The sequence below is a fragment of the Rhamphochromis sp. 'chilingali' genome (assembly GCF_963969265.1).
Source record: "Rhamphochromis sp. 'chilingali' genome assembly, chromosome: 20".
Taxonomy (NCBI): domain Eukaryota; kingdom Metazoa; phylum Chordata; class Actinopteri; order Cichliformes; family Cichlidae; genus Rhamphochromis; species Rhamphochromis sp. 'chilingali'.
Genome location: NC_137947.1, coordinates 10,175,441 through 10,190,280, shown reverse-complemented (window position 1 = coordinate 10,190,280; position 14,840 = coordinate 10,175,441). Strand labels below are relative to the sequence as shown.

The 14,840-nt window shown below is 39.1% G+C and overlaps 1 protein-coding gene across 1 annotated transcript in view; it reads left to right on the top strand.

Moving 5' to 3' along the window:
• Nucleotides 1-14,840, top strand: part of LOC308388773 (uncharacterized protein) — a 28,529-nt gene that overhangs the window by 7,355 nt on the left and 6,334 nt on the right. The window contains exons 15-24 of the mRNA XM_080869667.1: nucleotides 397-428; nucleotides 514-556; nucleotides 645-727; nucleotides 857-976; nucleotides 3,498-3,626; nucleotides 3,951-4,167; nucleotides 4,257-4,400; nucleotides 4,756-4,857; nucleotides 5,052-5,114; nucleotides 5,382-5,513. Of these exons, the coding sequence (XP_080725793.1) occupies nucleotides 397-428; nucleotides 514-556; nucleotides 645-727; nucleotides 857-976; nucleotides 3,498-3,626; nucleotides 3,951-4,167; nucleotides 4,257-4,400; nucleotides 4,756-4,857; nucleotides 5,052-5,114; nucleotides 5,382-5,513 (1,065 nt within the window). The remainder of the gene's footprint in view (nucleotides 1-396; nucleotides 429-513; nucleotides 557-644; nucleotides 728-856; nucleotides 977-3,497; nucleotides 3,627-3,950; nucleotides 4,168-4,256; nucleotides 4,401-4,755; nucleotides 4,858-5,051; nucleotides 5,115-5,381; nucleotides 5,514-14,840) is intronic.

The following is a 14,840-nucleotide window of genomic DNA, read 5'->3' as shown; positions in this document are numbered from 1 at the left end:
TTCCAAGAATTTGAAAAATAACTGACAATATTATTTTTTCTTGTGATGTTGTTCAAGTATATAATTTTTATCTGTAGGAACTAATCCAACAAGGCTCAACTATGTACTTGTACAAATGAAGGAAAAGTTTCCTTGGGATGATGTATGTGGAAAACATACATAAATATATACATTCTATACAGACAAGAAGTTAGCTAAGGCTCTGGGCAGAAATTGAGTGTGTATTTGTAAAATAGCACCTTACAAACTCTTACAAACTTTCAATACCTGATGATTGACATCAGTGTTTCAAACTACTATTAATAATACCATTTAATAACTAAGTTTGTCTTGTTTGTAACAAATGTTTTGCATCTAATTTAGCCTTATTTCCCCCTTTATTTCTCCCTTTTTAAGGATCAAAATCCTGATTTAAAACCAAAAATAAGGTAAGTCATACTTTGAAACCTGTTGTAAACATCGTTGTGTAATATTTCATCTGACATTATTGCTGATGATGATTTTCCTGGTTAGAATTGCAGCAAATTTCGGTAATGTTTCCAGACACAAAAAAAAGGTATGAAGGACTCACAGAAATTCTGAGTGTTTTCAGTTTTTTGTTTAATACTGGAATTTCAATATGCTGACTTTGCATTGTTTTTAAGGATTTGCACAACTCTGATCTCAAAGAAAAGAGTAAAGAAAGAGGTTCCACCGAGAAAACATCAAGTCAAGTAGTACAATCGAGGTATTAAAAAAACAACAACAACACTACAATGTACTGCTATCATGTTTTTACTACAGTTTATAGTTAAAGGAGAATTTTCTCTTTGTTAGCATTTGTCATTAATAGTAACACCTATGTTAATCTCTACAGGTTTACACTGGAATTCGACTCTATAGAGCGCCTTGGTAAAGGAGCCTTTGGTCGTGTTTATAAGGCAAAACATAAACTGCTGAATAAATATTATGCTATTAAAATTGTTCGCTGCAAAGAGTAAGTAAATATTTAATATAAATATTAAATTTTGTTTAAGTTTATGAAAAAGGTGAATTCCCACTAGCTCTGTACAGGAGATTTGAGAGAGATCTCTTCAGTCTTTCCAAAGCCTCCAATATCTTATGCCTAACAATCTTAGCACACTAGTAGTATACAAGAGTATACAGTAAGGCGGGTGGCAAATTTACTGTCAACTGTTTGGGGATATTTTGCATCTTTTGTTTTTCGGTGTACAAATACATTTACAGTGGGGCAAAAAAGTATTTAGTCAGCCACCGATTGTGCAAGTTCCCCCACTTAAAATGATGACAGAGGTCAGTAATTTGCACCAGAGGTACACTTCAACTGTGAGAGACAGAATGTGAAAAAAAAATCCATGAATGCACATGGTAGGATTTGTAAAGAATTTATTCGTAAATCAGGGTGGAAAATAAGTATTTGGTCACCTCAAACAAGGAAAATCTCTGGCTCTCACAGACCTGTAACGTCTTCTGTAAGACGCTTTTCTGTCCCCCACTCGTTACCTGTATGAATGGCACCTGTTTGAACTCATCATCTGTATAAAAGACACCTGTCCACAGCCTCAAACAGTCAGACTCCAAACTCCGCCATGGCCAAGACCAAAGAGCTTTCGAAGGACACCAGGAAAAGTATTGTAGACCTGCACCAGACTGGGAAGAGTGAATCTACAATAGGCAAGCAGCTTGGTGTGAAAAAATCAACTGTGGGAGCAATCATCAGAAAATGGAAGACATACAAGACCACTGATAATCTCCCTCGATCTGGGGCTCCACGCAAGATCTCATCCCGTGGGGTCAAAATGATCATGAGAACGGTGAGCAAAGATCCCAGAACCACACGGGGGGACCTGGTGAATGACCTGCAGAGAGCTGGGACCAAAGTAACAAAGGTCACCATCAGTAACACACTACAACGGCAGGGAATCAAATCCCGCAGTGCCAGACGTGTTCCGCTGCTGAAGCCAGTGCATGTCCAGGCCCGTCTGAAGTTTGCCAGAGAGCACATGGATGATACAGCAGAGGATTGGGAGAATGTCATGTGGTCAGATGAAACCAAAGTAGAACGTTTTGGTATAAACTCAACTCGTCGTGTTTGGAGGAAGAAGAATACTGAGTTGCATCCCAAGAACACCATACCTACTGTGAAGCATGGGGGTGGAAACATCATGCTATGGGGCTGTTTTTCTGCCAAGGGGACAGGACGACTGATCCGTGTTAAGGACAGAATGAATGGGGCCATGTATCGTGAGATTTTGAGCCAAAACCTCCTTCCATCAGTGAGAACTTTGAAGATGAAACGAGGCTGGGTCTTCCAACATGACAATGATCCAAAACACACCGCCCGGGCAACAAAGGAGTGGCTCCGTAAGAAGCATTTGAAAGTCCTGGAGTGGCCTAGCCAGTCTCCAGACCTCAACCCCATAGAAAATCTGTGGCGGGAGTTGAAAGTCCGTGTTGCTCGGCGACAGCCCCAAAACATCACTGCTCTCGAGAAGATCTGCATGGAGGAATGGGCCAAAACACCAGCTACTGTGTGTGCAAACCTGGTAAAGACCTATAGTAAACGTTTGACCTCTGTTATTGCCAACAAAGGTTATGTTACAAAGTATTGAGTTGTATTTTTGTTATTGACCAAATACTTATTTTCCACCCTGATTTACGAATAAATTCTTTACAAATCCTACCATGTGGATTCATGGATTTTTTTTTCACATTCTGTCTCTCACAGTTGAAGTGTACCTCTGGTGCAAATTACTGACCTCTGTCATCATTTTAAGTGGGGGAACTTGCACAATCGGTGGCTGACTAAATACTTTTTTGCCCCACTGTAGGTTTTTGATGTTTTGTTTTTACTTAACATCCATCTGCAGCCTTCATTTTAGCATCAGTAAATGAATTAAGGTGCCAAACTTCTCATCACATTACTGTTTTACACGACTTTGTGCTACTGTCCGCTAATGCTAATGTACCTTTTTTTTTTTTTAGCATTTGGAAACATTTTTGATAGAAATAGTGGAGAGAGGGAATAATACAACGAGAGAGTAACGCAGCAAATGATCCGAGCAGGAATTTTGTTGTTTAAGGCATTTATCTCCATGTGGTATGCAATCTATCCATTCTAGTATCAGGTCACCCATTAGTATCTAATGTCTTCTTACTTCATAAAGTAATAAATAAACCAATGTTTCTTATACAAAACTGACACAGAATTTTTTTGGGTTAGTTGAAAGTGTACATTCCTCAGTTGCAGCTAGCTTGCTACTTAAGGTTAGTTCTGTGCGTTACATATGCATTTGATGGCTACATCATAGCACAATGACAGCCTAAAGCTATATGAAACTTAGAATTCTTCTGAAAGTGAGGGAGTTGTTATAAGTCTTCACAGAGATACCTTACAGTATTGTTTCCTGATGTATTGAGTCCCTCAGCTGGAAAGTTACAGATGCTTTAAAAGAGATTTAAAGTTTATTGATATTTCTTGTACTTCTTATAATCAGAAAGTCTCTAAGGGAGGTGGTGGCATTATCAGACCTCCATCACACCAACATTGTTCGATACTACACCTGTTGGATTCAGGATTTAGAATACCAAATGGACAGTACAGGCGACACCTACAGTACTTCGCAGTAAGTCACATTACTTCATTATTAATATTATTATGTCTTAACATTGCATCACATGTGGTGTAAATGACAGAGGAAGCATTCACTTCACACTTTAGTTTCTTGTCTGTTACCTTGATGTACATTTTTGAAGACTGGACACATGTTTTCTCTTTGTGGCTAAAATTATACTAAAATTAATCAATATTACAGTTTATTATAGCAACACACATTGCGCCACAGTTTTCTGTCTTCTTGATTTTTACAGTAGTTTACAGAGTGTTGCCTCACCATTGAGGATAAAGTAAAGGTTCATAATTCCTTCATTTGTGTTTTTTTATTTTCAAGGTCTGCTAGTGATTCATCTGAAAAGTGCCTCTATATTCAGATGGAGCTGTGTGATACTAAAACACTTAGAGTGTGGATAGACGAGAAGAATACTCAGAATGTGAAGAAATCTCTGCGAGACTCAAGGAGAAAGGAAGAGAGCCTAATCATTGCTCAGCAAATAGCCAGTGGAGTCGAGTACATTCACTCAAAGATGCTCATCCACAGAGACCTGAAGGTGAGACAAAGAGGAGAAGACGGTTGTTTGTTGCTGCACATCTCATACAGAGGTAGACGTTTATTTGTGCCTTTTCTTAAAATGTATAGCCTGCCAACATCATGTTTGGACGGGATGGAGAAGTGAAGATTGGAGACTTTGGCCTGGTCACTGCTGAGATTGACAATGATGCTGAGAATCTACTGGAAAGAAGTGCTTACAAAGGAACACCATCTTATATGGCTCCCGAGCAGGTTGAATAATCTAAATTGAAATTTAGTGTCTTACCCATTAATAAATATTAGGTAGTAAGAGAAGACATTAAAGACACTTTTTTTAAAGGTTGTCAACACCATAGGGCAATGCACCTTCTTTCTTGTACTACTAAAAAACTATTTTACTACTGTTGCAAGTAAATAGGAAAACCATTTAAATCAACTGCCTTAAAACCAAAGAAGCATTGGGTTGACTATTAAACTAGTTTCTAATGCCCAATGTCCTTAAGGGTTAGTCCACCCATATTGAAAAGAGATAGTAAAAACCTTTTTTTGTCTTCTATTATTTACTCACAAAATTGGCCGTTTTTTGTTTTTCTCTTTTTAATGACAGAAAAGCAAGAGCCATTACGACCGAAAAGTAGACATATTTGCTTTGGGGTTGATATATTTTGAACTTCTTTGGAATCTCCCTGTTGGCCCTGAAAGAAAAGCGGTGAGTTTTTCCAAAGCTTATGCAAAATGTTGCTGCAAACTTGCTCTGTTAATAATGGTTTTCTCAGTTTGTGTCATAGGAAGCAGAATGTTGATATAAATCAAATTTAATGTGTATTATTTTTTTTATTTAATATTGTTTAATAAATGAACAGATCATCATTTTTATCCCTTCTCTCATTATATAAATGCCAGGTTTGGGACAATGCCCGAAGCCAGAAACTTCCTCAAGGGTTTTTGAATAATTTTCCACAAGAGGTACATCACCATTATTTTAAGTTTACTATATAAACATTTCCAGCAATCATCTATTTCCATCAAAGGATGAAGAGCCACAACTGTTGATCGTTAATAGCAAAAATGACCAAGCAGGACTGTCTTAGAACCTGAAAGTTTTCTTTGTTTAATTTCCCAAGTAAAGTATAAATGTGGCAAATAATATATACTGGACTTTCACAATAAATGACAGCATTGATTGATATTGATATTGATTTCACACTGTTTTCTTCTTATGTCTAATTGCAGCATCAAATCATAAAGGCAATGCTGTGTGCGAATCCAGAAAACCGTCCGGAAGCAAGTAAACTAAAGGAGGAGCTGAAAGAGTACTCTGATGCACTTTTAATGCAAAAACAAATGCTTCGAAATAGTAACACAGTTTGACAGTTATAAGGACTTTAATGAAAAGTCTAAAAAAGAACACTCAGTTTAGTCATTTCATGCATGACTGTATTCAATACACATCATGTCATGCAGTGCATGTGTGGATGTTTTGAATGCTTTCTTTTCATGGTCTGATGCATCATCAGATATAGTTGTATTTATGGAGTGCTTGGTTTAAAGAAAGGCTGATGAAGTGATTCATGTTATAATATGTGAATGAAATACAAATTAAATTTGTGTCATTATTCACTTGTTGTCTACACTTATATAAATTATTTGTTTTAGCCTGTAATATTTTGTAATAAAAGTGATGTCATACTTGTATAGTATTGTAAATAATAATAATAATAATAATAATAATAGTAATAATTAAAAATGAAAAAAAAGAACTCCAGATGAATGACTGCAATGTGAAATAGTGCAATAAAAAACGTTACAAGGTGACTTGGGTTCATCCTTTCAGCTGTGTGGAGGGAGTAGCATGCTGGTTATGGTAGTTTCCAGTTTAAATATACTGGTAAGTGAATAAATCCTTCTCTCAGATTTTTACTGTGAAGTCACTGCGTACAATAGATTTGCCATGGAGTACTGCAAAACTGAATTTTGAGTCTTCCCATGATGGGTATTTCTTCTTTACTCACTTTCTTTTCACTCTCTGTTTATACTCCACTCTGTATTCAGCCATTGGTTATTTTCTATCTCTCTTCCATAGCCTGTCTTCTATCCTATGTGGATGGCAGAGGTTTTTCTTTCCCACTCTCACCAAGTGTTCTCACACTAGGGGTGATCTGATTGTTGGGGTTTTCTCTGTATTGTTGTAGGCTCTCAACAGTACAATAGCACCTTGAGGTGATTATTGCTGTGATTTGGTGCCATATACATAAAATTGAATTGAATTTTCTGGATCAAGAAACTTTCTTAAAACTTTTTTTCCAATATAGAAAAAGCAGCTGTGAGTGAATCGGTGACTCGCGATCTTCTAACATGCCAGCTTATACATGTAATGACAAGACATTTCTAATGTTTAATTGCCATTGTTCATGCGTCATTCCTATTGTGCCATAGTTTTCTCCTTTCCCAAATGGATATGAACATGGGCAAAAATAAATAGACGAGTGGGAATGGACAATGCGTAGATTATAGTTATGTTATTGCAATTTTTTTTTTTATTCGATTTTTCTTTAATACTAAGTTTTAATGCCTGCCAAGGTGTGGACACTGGGACATGACGTTTCCACTGACGAATCGAAACTTAAAGGCGGCTGAATCCGCTAACGCGGTTACGGAAGCGTGGAGGCAATTTTTTTAAAAAGAGATAAAGAGATACTATTGTACTTTGTGACTTGTCACAATTATTCGCAATTCTGAACTCTGATTACAACTCCTTCGTCATTTTGGGGGGAAGTGGGACACCATGTAGTTCTATAGGGAATGAGCTACACAGGCTCGGAGGTGAACTCGAGTAACTTGGCTCTACAGGCCACGATCACGGTAAGTTGTATTTAATATTTAAGTGTGTCTATGCAATAGCACACTTCTTATCAATCGTCGGCTCTATGATTTTATGTAATATTTTTGGCTCGTGCAATTGGCGCTACACTCCGTTACTCCCTGTTCTGACTGCGGTCAAGTGAGCCCTCACTTACGAAGTCGCAGTCAAGCTAGCCGCCCCGCCAGCCGCACCTAAAATGTTGTTGCACTACTCTTACGCATATTACGGTATAGGTGCCGACTGGCTTAGAAACGCAGTGTTTTCTGTCCTGACACTATTTTACTTCACAATCCACTCCCAGTTTTGGTTAATCTCCACTTTCACCCCTGTGATCCACAGCCCAAATTACTGTATGATTCAGAGAAAATTAACAATAAAATTTACCCAATTTACTCAACTATACTTTTAATGTCCTCATCTTTGAGCTCAGATTACAGGAAAACTGAAAGAGGTGACGCAGATATCTCACTGGATTCTGACTCTGGGTGACCCCCACTCTGCACCCTGTGATCCACAGCCAAAATTACTGTACAGTTTTTGAGAAAATTGATAGTAAAATCTTCCCATTTTGCTTTACTGTACTCTACATATTGACATCTTTGATCTCCGATTACAGGAAAACTGTAAGAGGTGACGCAGATATTTCACTGGATTATGAATCTAGGCCATCTCCAGTCTTCACCCTGTGATCCACAGCCAAAATTACTGTACGGATTTTGAGAAAATTGATAGTAAACTTTGCACAATTTACTCTACTGTACTCTATATATTCTCATCTTTGAGCTTAGATTACAGGAAAACTGTAAGAGGTGACGCAGATATTTCACTAGATTCTGAATCTAGGCAATCTCCACTCTTCACCCTGTGATCCACAGCCAAAATTACTGTACGGATTTTGAGAAAATTGATAGTAAACTTTGCACAATTTACTCTACTGTACTCTATATATTCTCATCTTTGAGCTTAGATTACAGGAAAACTGTAAGAGGTGACGCAGATATCTCACTGGATTATGACTCTGGGTGACCCCCACTCTGCACCCTGTGATCCACAGCAAAAATTTCTGTACAGTTTTTGAGAAAATTCATGGTAAAATCTTCCCATTTTGCTTTACTGTACTCTACATATTGACATCTTTGAGCTCCGATTACAGGAAAACTATAAGAGGTGACGCAGATATTTCACTGGATTATGAATCTAGGCTGTCGCCACTCTGCACCCTGTCATCCACAGCCAAAATTACTGTACAGTTTTTGAGAAAATTGATAGTAAAATCTTCCCATTTTGCTTTACTGTACTCTACATATTGACATCTTTGAGCTCCGATTACAGGAAAACTGTAAGAGGTGACGCAGATATTTCACTGGATTATGAATCTAGGCCATCTCCACTCTTCACCCTGTGATCCAGAGCCAAAATTACTGTACGGATTTTGAGAAAATTGATAGTAAACTTTGCACAATTTACTCTACTGTACTCTATATATTCTCATCTTTGAGCTTAGATTACAGGAAAACTGTAAGAGGTGACGCAGATATCTCACTGGATTATGACTCTGGGTGACCCCCACTCTGCACCCTGTGATCCACAGCAAAAATTACTGTATGGATTTTGAGAAAATTCATAGCAAAATCTTCCCATTTTGCTTTACTGTACTCTACATATTGACATCTTTGGCCTCAGATTACAGGAAAACTATAAGAGGTGACGCAGATATCTCACTGTATTCTGACTCTAGGCTGTCGCCACTCTTCACCCTGTGATCCACAGCCAAAATTACTGTACGGTTTTTGAGAAAATTGATAGTAAACTTTGCACAATTTACTCTACTGTACTTTTAATATCCTCGTCTTTAACCTCAGATTACAGGAAAACTGTAAGAGGTGACGCAGATATTTCACTGGATTATGACTCTGGGTGACCCCCACTCTGCACCCTGTGATCCACAGCAAAAATTACTGTACGGATTTTGAGAAAATTGATAGTAAACTTTGCACAATTTACTGTACTATACTCTATATATTCTCATCTTTGAGCTCAGATTACAGGAAAACCATAAGAGGTGACGCAGATATTTCACTGGATTATGAATCTAGGCCATCTCCACTCTTCACCCTGTGATCCACAGCAAAAATTACTGTATGGATTTTGAGAAAATTGATAGTAAAATCTTCCCATTTTGCTTCACTGTACTCTACATATTGACATCTTTGAGTTCCGATTACAGGAAAACTGTAAGAGGTGACGCAGATATTTCACTGGATTATGAATCTAGGCTGTCGCCACTCTGCACCCTGTCATCCACAGCCAAAATTACTGTACAGTTTTGAGAAAATTGATAGTAAAATCTTCCCATTTTGCTTTACTGTACTCTACATATTGACATCTTTGAGTTCCGATTACAAGAAAACTGTAAGAGGTGACGCAGATATTTCACTGGATTCTGACTCTAGGCTGTCGCCACTCTTCACCCTGTGATCCACAGCAAAAATTACTGTACGGTTTTTGAGAAAATTGATAGTAAACTTTGCACAATTTACTGTACTGTACTCTATATATTCTCATCTTTGAGCTCAGATTACAGGAAAACTATAAGAGGTGACGCAGATATTTCACTGGATTCTGAATCTAGGCTGTCGCCACTCTTCACCCTGTCATCCACAGCCAAAATTACTGTACAGTTTTTGAGAAAATTCATGGTAAAATCTTCCCATTTTGCTTTACTGTACTCTACATATTGACATCTTTGAGCTCCGATTACAGGAAAACTGTAAGAGGTGACGCAGATATTTCACTAGATTCTGAATCTAGGCAATCTCCACTCTTCACCCTGTGATCCACAGCCAAAATTACTGTACGGATTTTGAGAAAATTGATAGTAAACTTTGCACAATTTACTCTACTGTACTCTATATATTCTCATCTTTGAGCTTAGATTACAGGAAAACTGTAAGAGGTGACGCAGATATCTCACTGGATTATGACTCTGGGTGACCCCCACTCTGCACCCTGTGATCCACAGCAAAAATTACTGTATGGATTTTGAGAAAATTCATAGCAAAATCTTCCCATTTTGCTTTACTGTACTCTACATATTGACATCTTTGGCCTCAGATTACAGGAAAACTATAAGAGGTGACGCAGATATCTCACTGTATTCTGACTCTAGGCTGTCGCCACTCTTCACCCTGTGATCCACAGCCAAAATTACTGTACGGATTTCTGATGAAATTAAATCCTATTCCATTACCAAACAAAATGAGTTCATTGAAGTATTTGCTTAACTACAAGAAATGTCTTTCCACACACAATTTAAATTTTTCAAAATGTCATTCACACACCACCTCAAGTATCAACTTCAGTTTTAGACATTATTTATTCAGTGCTTAATCACAACAATAGTCAACTTAAGGCACTTACATAATAAGTTAAACCTTACAATAATACATACAGAGAAAAACCCAACAATCATATGACCCCCTATGAGCAACAGTGGGAAGGAAAAACTCCCTTTTAACAGGAAGAAACCTCCGGCAGAACCAGGCTCAGGGAGGGGCGGCCATCTGCCTCAACCGGTCAGGGTGAGAAATTACATTTCTCAGATTACTGATTTCTCATATTACTACTACACAGTTTAGATACACTCAACAAAAATATAAACGCAACACCTTTGTTACTGCTCCCATTCCCCATGGGATGGACATAGAGACCGAAAATTCATTCCAGATACACAATATAACCATCCCTCCCAAACAGTGGTCACAAATCAGTCCAAATGTGTGGTAGTGGGCACATCTGCCATATTGAGATAATCCATCCCACCTCACAGGTGTGCCACATCAGGATGCTGATCTGACATCATGAGTAGTGCACAGGTGTACCTCAGACTGCCCACAACAAAAGGCCACCCTGGAATGTGCAGTTTTGTCTCACAGCAAAATGCCACAGATGCCACAAGCAATGAGGGAGCGTGCAATTGGCATGCTGACAGCAGGAATGTCAACCAGATCTGTCGCCCGTGCATTGAATGTTCATTTCTCAACCATAAGCCGTCTCCACAGGCGTTTCAGAGAATATGGCAGCACATCCAACCGGCCTCACAACCGCAGACCTCGTGTAACCACACCAGCCCAGGACCTCCACATCCAGCAGGTTCACCTCCAAGATCGTCTGAGACCAGCCACCCAGACAGCTGCTGGAACAATTGGTTTGCACAACCAAACAATTTCTGCACAAACTGTCAGAAACCGTCTCAGGGAAGCTCAACTGCATGCCCGTCGTCCTCATCGGGGTCTTGACCTGACTCCAGCTCGTCGCCGTAACAGACTTGTGTGGGCAAATGCTCACATTCGATGGCATCTGGCACGTTGGAGAGGTGTGCGCTTCACGGATGAATCATGGTTCACATTGTTCAGGGCAGATGGCAGCTGAGAATGTCCCAGTTCTTGCATGGCCAGCATACTCACCGGACATGTCACCCATTGAGCATGTTCGGGATGTGCTTGACCGGCGTATACGACAGCGTGTACCAGTTCCCACGAATATCCAACAACCTCGCACAGCCATTGAAGTGGAGTGGACCAACATTCCAAAGGCCACAATTGACAATCTGATAGACTCCATGCGACGATGTGTTGCACTGCATGAGGCAAATGGTGGTCACACCAGATACTGACCGGTTCTGGGTCCCCAGACCCCCAATAGCGCAAAAAACTGCACATTCCAGGGTGGCCTTTTGTTGTGGGCAGTCTGAGGTACACCTGTGCACTACTCATGATGTCAGATCAGCATCCTGATGTGGCACACCTGTGAGGTGGGATGGATTATCTCAATATGGCAGATGTGCCCACTACCACACATTTGGACTGATTTGTGACCACTGTTTGGGAGGGATGGTTATATTGTGTATCTGGAATGAATTTTCGGTCTCTACGTCCATCCCATGGGGAATGGGAGCAGTAACAAAGGTGTTGCGTTTATATTTTTGTTGAGTGTATCTAAACTGTGTAGTAGTAATATGAGAAATCAGTAATCTGAGAAATGTAATTTCTCACCCTGACCGGTTGAGGCAGATGGCCGCCCCTCCCTGAGCCTGGTTCTGCCGGAGGTTTCTTCCTGTTAAAAGGGAGTTTTTCCTTCCCACTGTTGCTCATAGGGGGTCATATGATTGTTGGGTTTTTCTCTGTATGTATTATTGTAAGGTTTAACTTATTATGTAAGTGCCTTAAGTTGACTATTGTTGTGATTAAGCACTGAATAAATAATGTCTAAAACTGAAGTTGATACTTGAGGTGGTGTGTGAATGACATTTTGAAAAATTTAAATTGTGTGTGGAAAGACATTTCTTGTAGTTAAGCAAATACTTCAATGAACTCATTTTGTTTGGTAATGGAATAGGATTTAATTTCATCAGAAATCCGTACAGTAATTTTGGCTGTGGATCACAGGGTGAAGAGTGGGGGTCACCCAGAGTCATAATCCAGTGAGATATCTGCGTCACCTCTTATAGTTTTCCTGTAATCTGAGGTCAAAGATGAGAATATTAAAAGTACAGTAGAGTAAATTGTGCAAAGTTTACTATCAATTTTCTCAAAAACCGTACAGTAATTTTTTCTGTGGATCACAGGGTGAAGAGTGGCGACAGCCTAGAGTCAGAATCCAGTGAAATATCTGCGTCACCTCTTACAGTTTTCCTGTAATCTGAGCTCAAAGATGTCAATATATAAAGTACAGTACAGTAAATTGTGCAGTTTACTATCAATTTTCTCAAAATCCGTACAGTAATTTTGGCTGTGGATCACAGGGTGAAGAGTGGGGGTCACCCAGAGTCATAATCCAGTGAGATATCTGCGTCACCTCTTACAGTTTTCCTGTAATCTGAGCTCAAAGATGAGAATATATAGAGTATAGTACAGTAAATTGTGCAAAGTTTACTATCAATTTTCTAAAAATCCGTACAGTAATTTGGGCTGTGGATAACAGGGTGCAGAGTGGGGGTCACCCAGAGTCATAATCCAGTGAGATATCTGCGTCACCTCTTATAGTTTTCCTGTAATCTGAGCTCAAAGATGAGAATATATAGAGTACAGTAGAGTAAATTGTGCAAAGTTTACTATCAATTTTCTCAAAAACCGTACAGTAATTTTTGCTGTGGATCACAGGGTGCAGAGTGGGGGTCACCCAGAGTCATAATCCAGTGAAATATCTGCGTCACCTCTTACAGTTTTCCTGTAATCTGAGGTTAAAGACGAGGATATTAAAAGTACAGTAGAGTAAATTGTGCAAAGTTTACTATCAATTTTCTCAAAAACCGTACAGTAATTTTGGCTGTGGATCACAGGGTGAAGAGTGGCGACAGCCTAGAGTCAGAATCCAGTGAGATATCTGCGTCACCTCTTACAGTTTCCCTGTAATCTGAGCTCAAAGATGAGAATATATAGAGTACAGTAGAGTAAATTGTGCATATTTACTATGGATTTTCCCAAAAACCGTACAGTAATTTTGGCTGTGGATCACAGGGTGAAGAGTGGAGATGGCCTAGATTCATAATCCAGTGAAATATCTGCATCACCTCTTACAGTTTTTCTGTAATCTGAGCTTAAAGATGAGAATATATAGAGTATAGTACAGTAAATTGTGCAAAGTTTACTATCAATTTTCTCAAAAACTGTACAGTAATTTTGGCTGTGGATGACAGGGTGCAGAGTGGCGACAGCCTAGATTCATAACCCAGTGAAATATCTGCGTCACCTCTTACAGTTTTCCTGTAATCGGAGCTCAAAGATGTCAATGTATAAAGTACAGTAAAGCAAAATGGGAAGATTTTGCTATGAATTTTCTCAAAATCCATACAGTAATTTTTGCTGTGGATCACAGGGTGCAGAGTGGGGGTCACCCAGAGTCATAATCCAGTGAGATATCTGCGTCACCTCTTACAGTTTTTCCTTTAATCTAAGCTCAAAGATGAGAATATATAGAGTACAGTAGAGTCAATTGTGCAAAGTTTACTATCAATTTTCTCAAAATCCGTACAGTAATTTTGGCTGTGGATCACAGGGTGCAGAGTGGGGGTCCCCCAGAGTCAGAATCCAGTGAAATATCTGCGTCACCTCTTACAATTTTCCTGTAATCGGAGCTCAAAGATGTTAATATGTGGAGTACAGTAAAGCACAATGGGAAGATTTTGCTATGAATTTTCTCAAAATCCGTACAGTAATTTTGGCTGTGGATCACAGGGTGCAGAGTGGGGGTCACCCAGAGTCATAATCCAGTGAAATATCTGCGTCACCTCTTACAGTTTTCCTGTAATCTGAGGTCAAAGATGAGGACATTAAAAGTATAGTTGAGTAAATTGGGTACATTTTATTGTTAATTTTCTCTGAATCATACAGTAATTTGGGCTGTGGATCACAGGGGGGAAAGTGGAGATACACTAAAAATGGGAGTGGATTGTGAAGTAAAATAGTGTCAGGACACAAAACACTGCGTTTCTAAGCCGGTTTTCACCCATACCGTAATATACGTAAGAGTAGTGCAACCACATTTTCGGTGCGGCTGGCGGGGCGGCTAGCTTGACTGCGACTTCGTAAGTGAGGGCTCACTTGACCGCAGTCTGTTACGTCACCATTCTTTCATTTCTTCTGCTGACAAAGACGTATATATAGTGATCTAATTTGAACATCTAACTAGTAAATGAATAACAAGTCATTTGGTCTATTGACTATTACTCTGACTGCTAATTACTGTTTTCCGCGACAGTGAAAAAAGGTTTAAAGTCATTTTCTTCACAAACCAGTTGCACAAAATAATATTATTCAAGTGAACGCAAC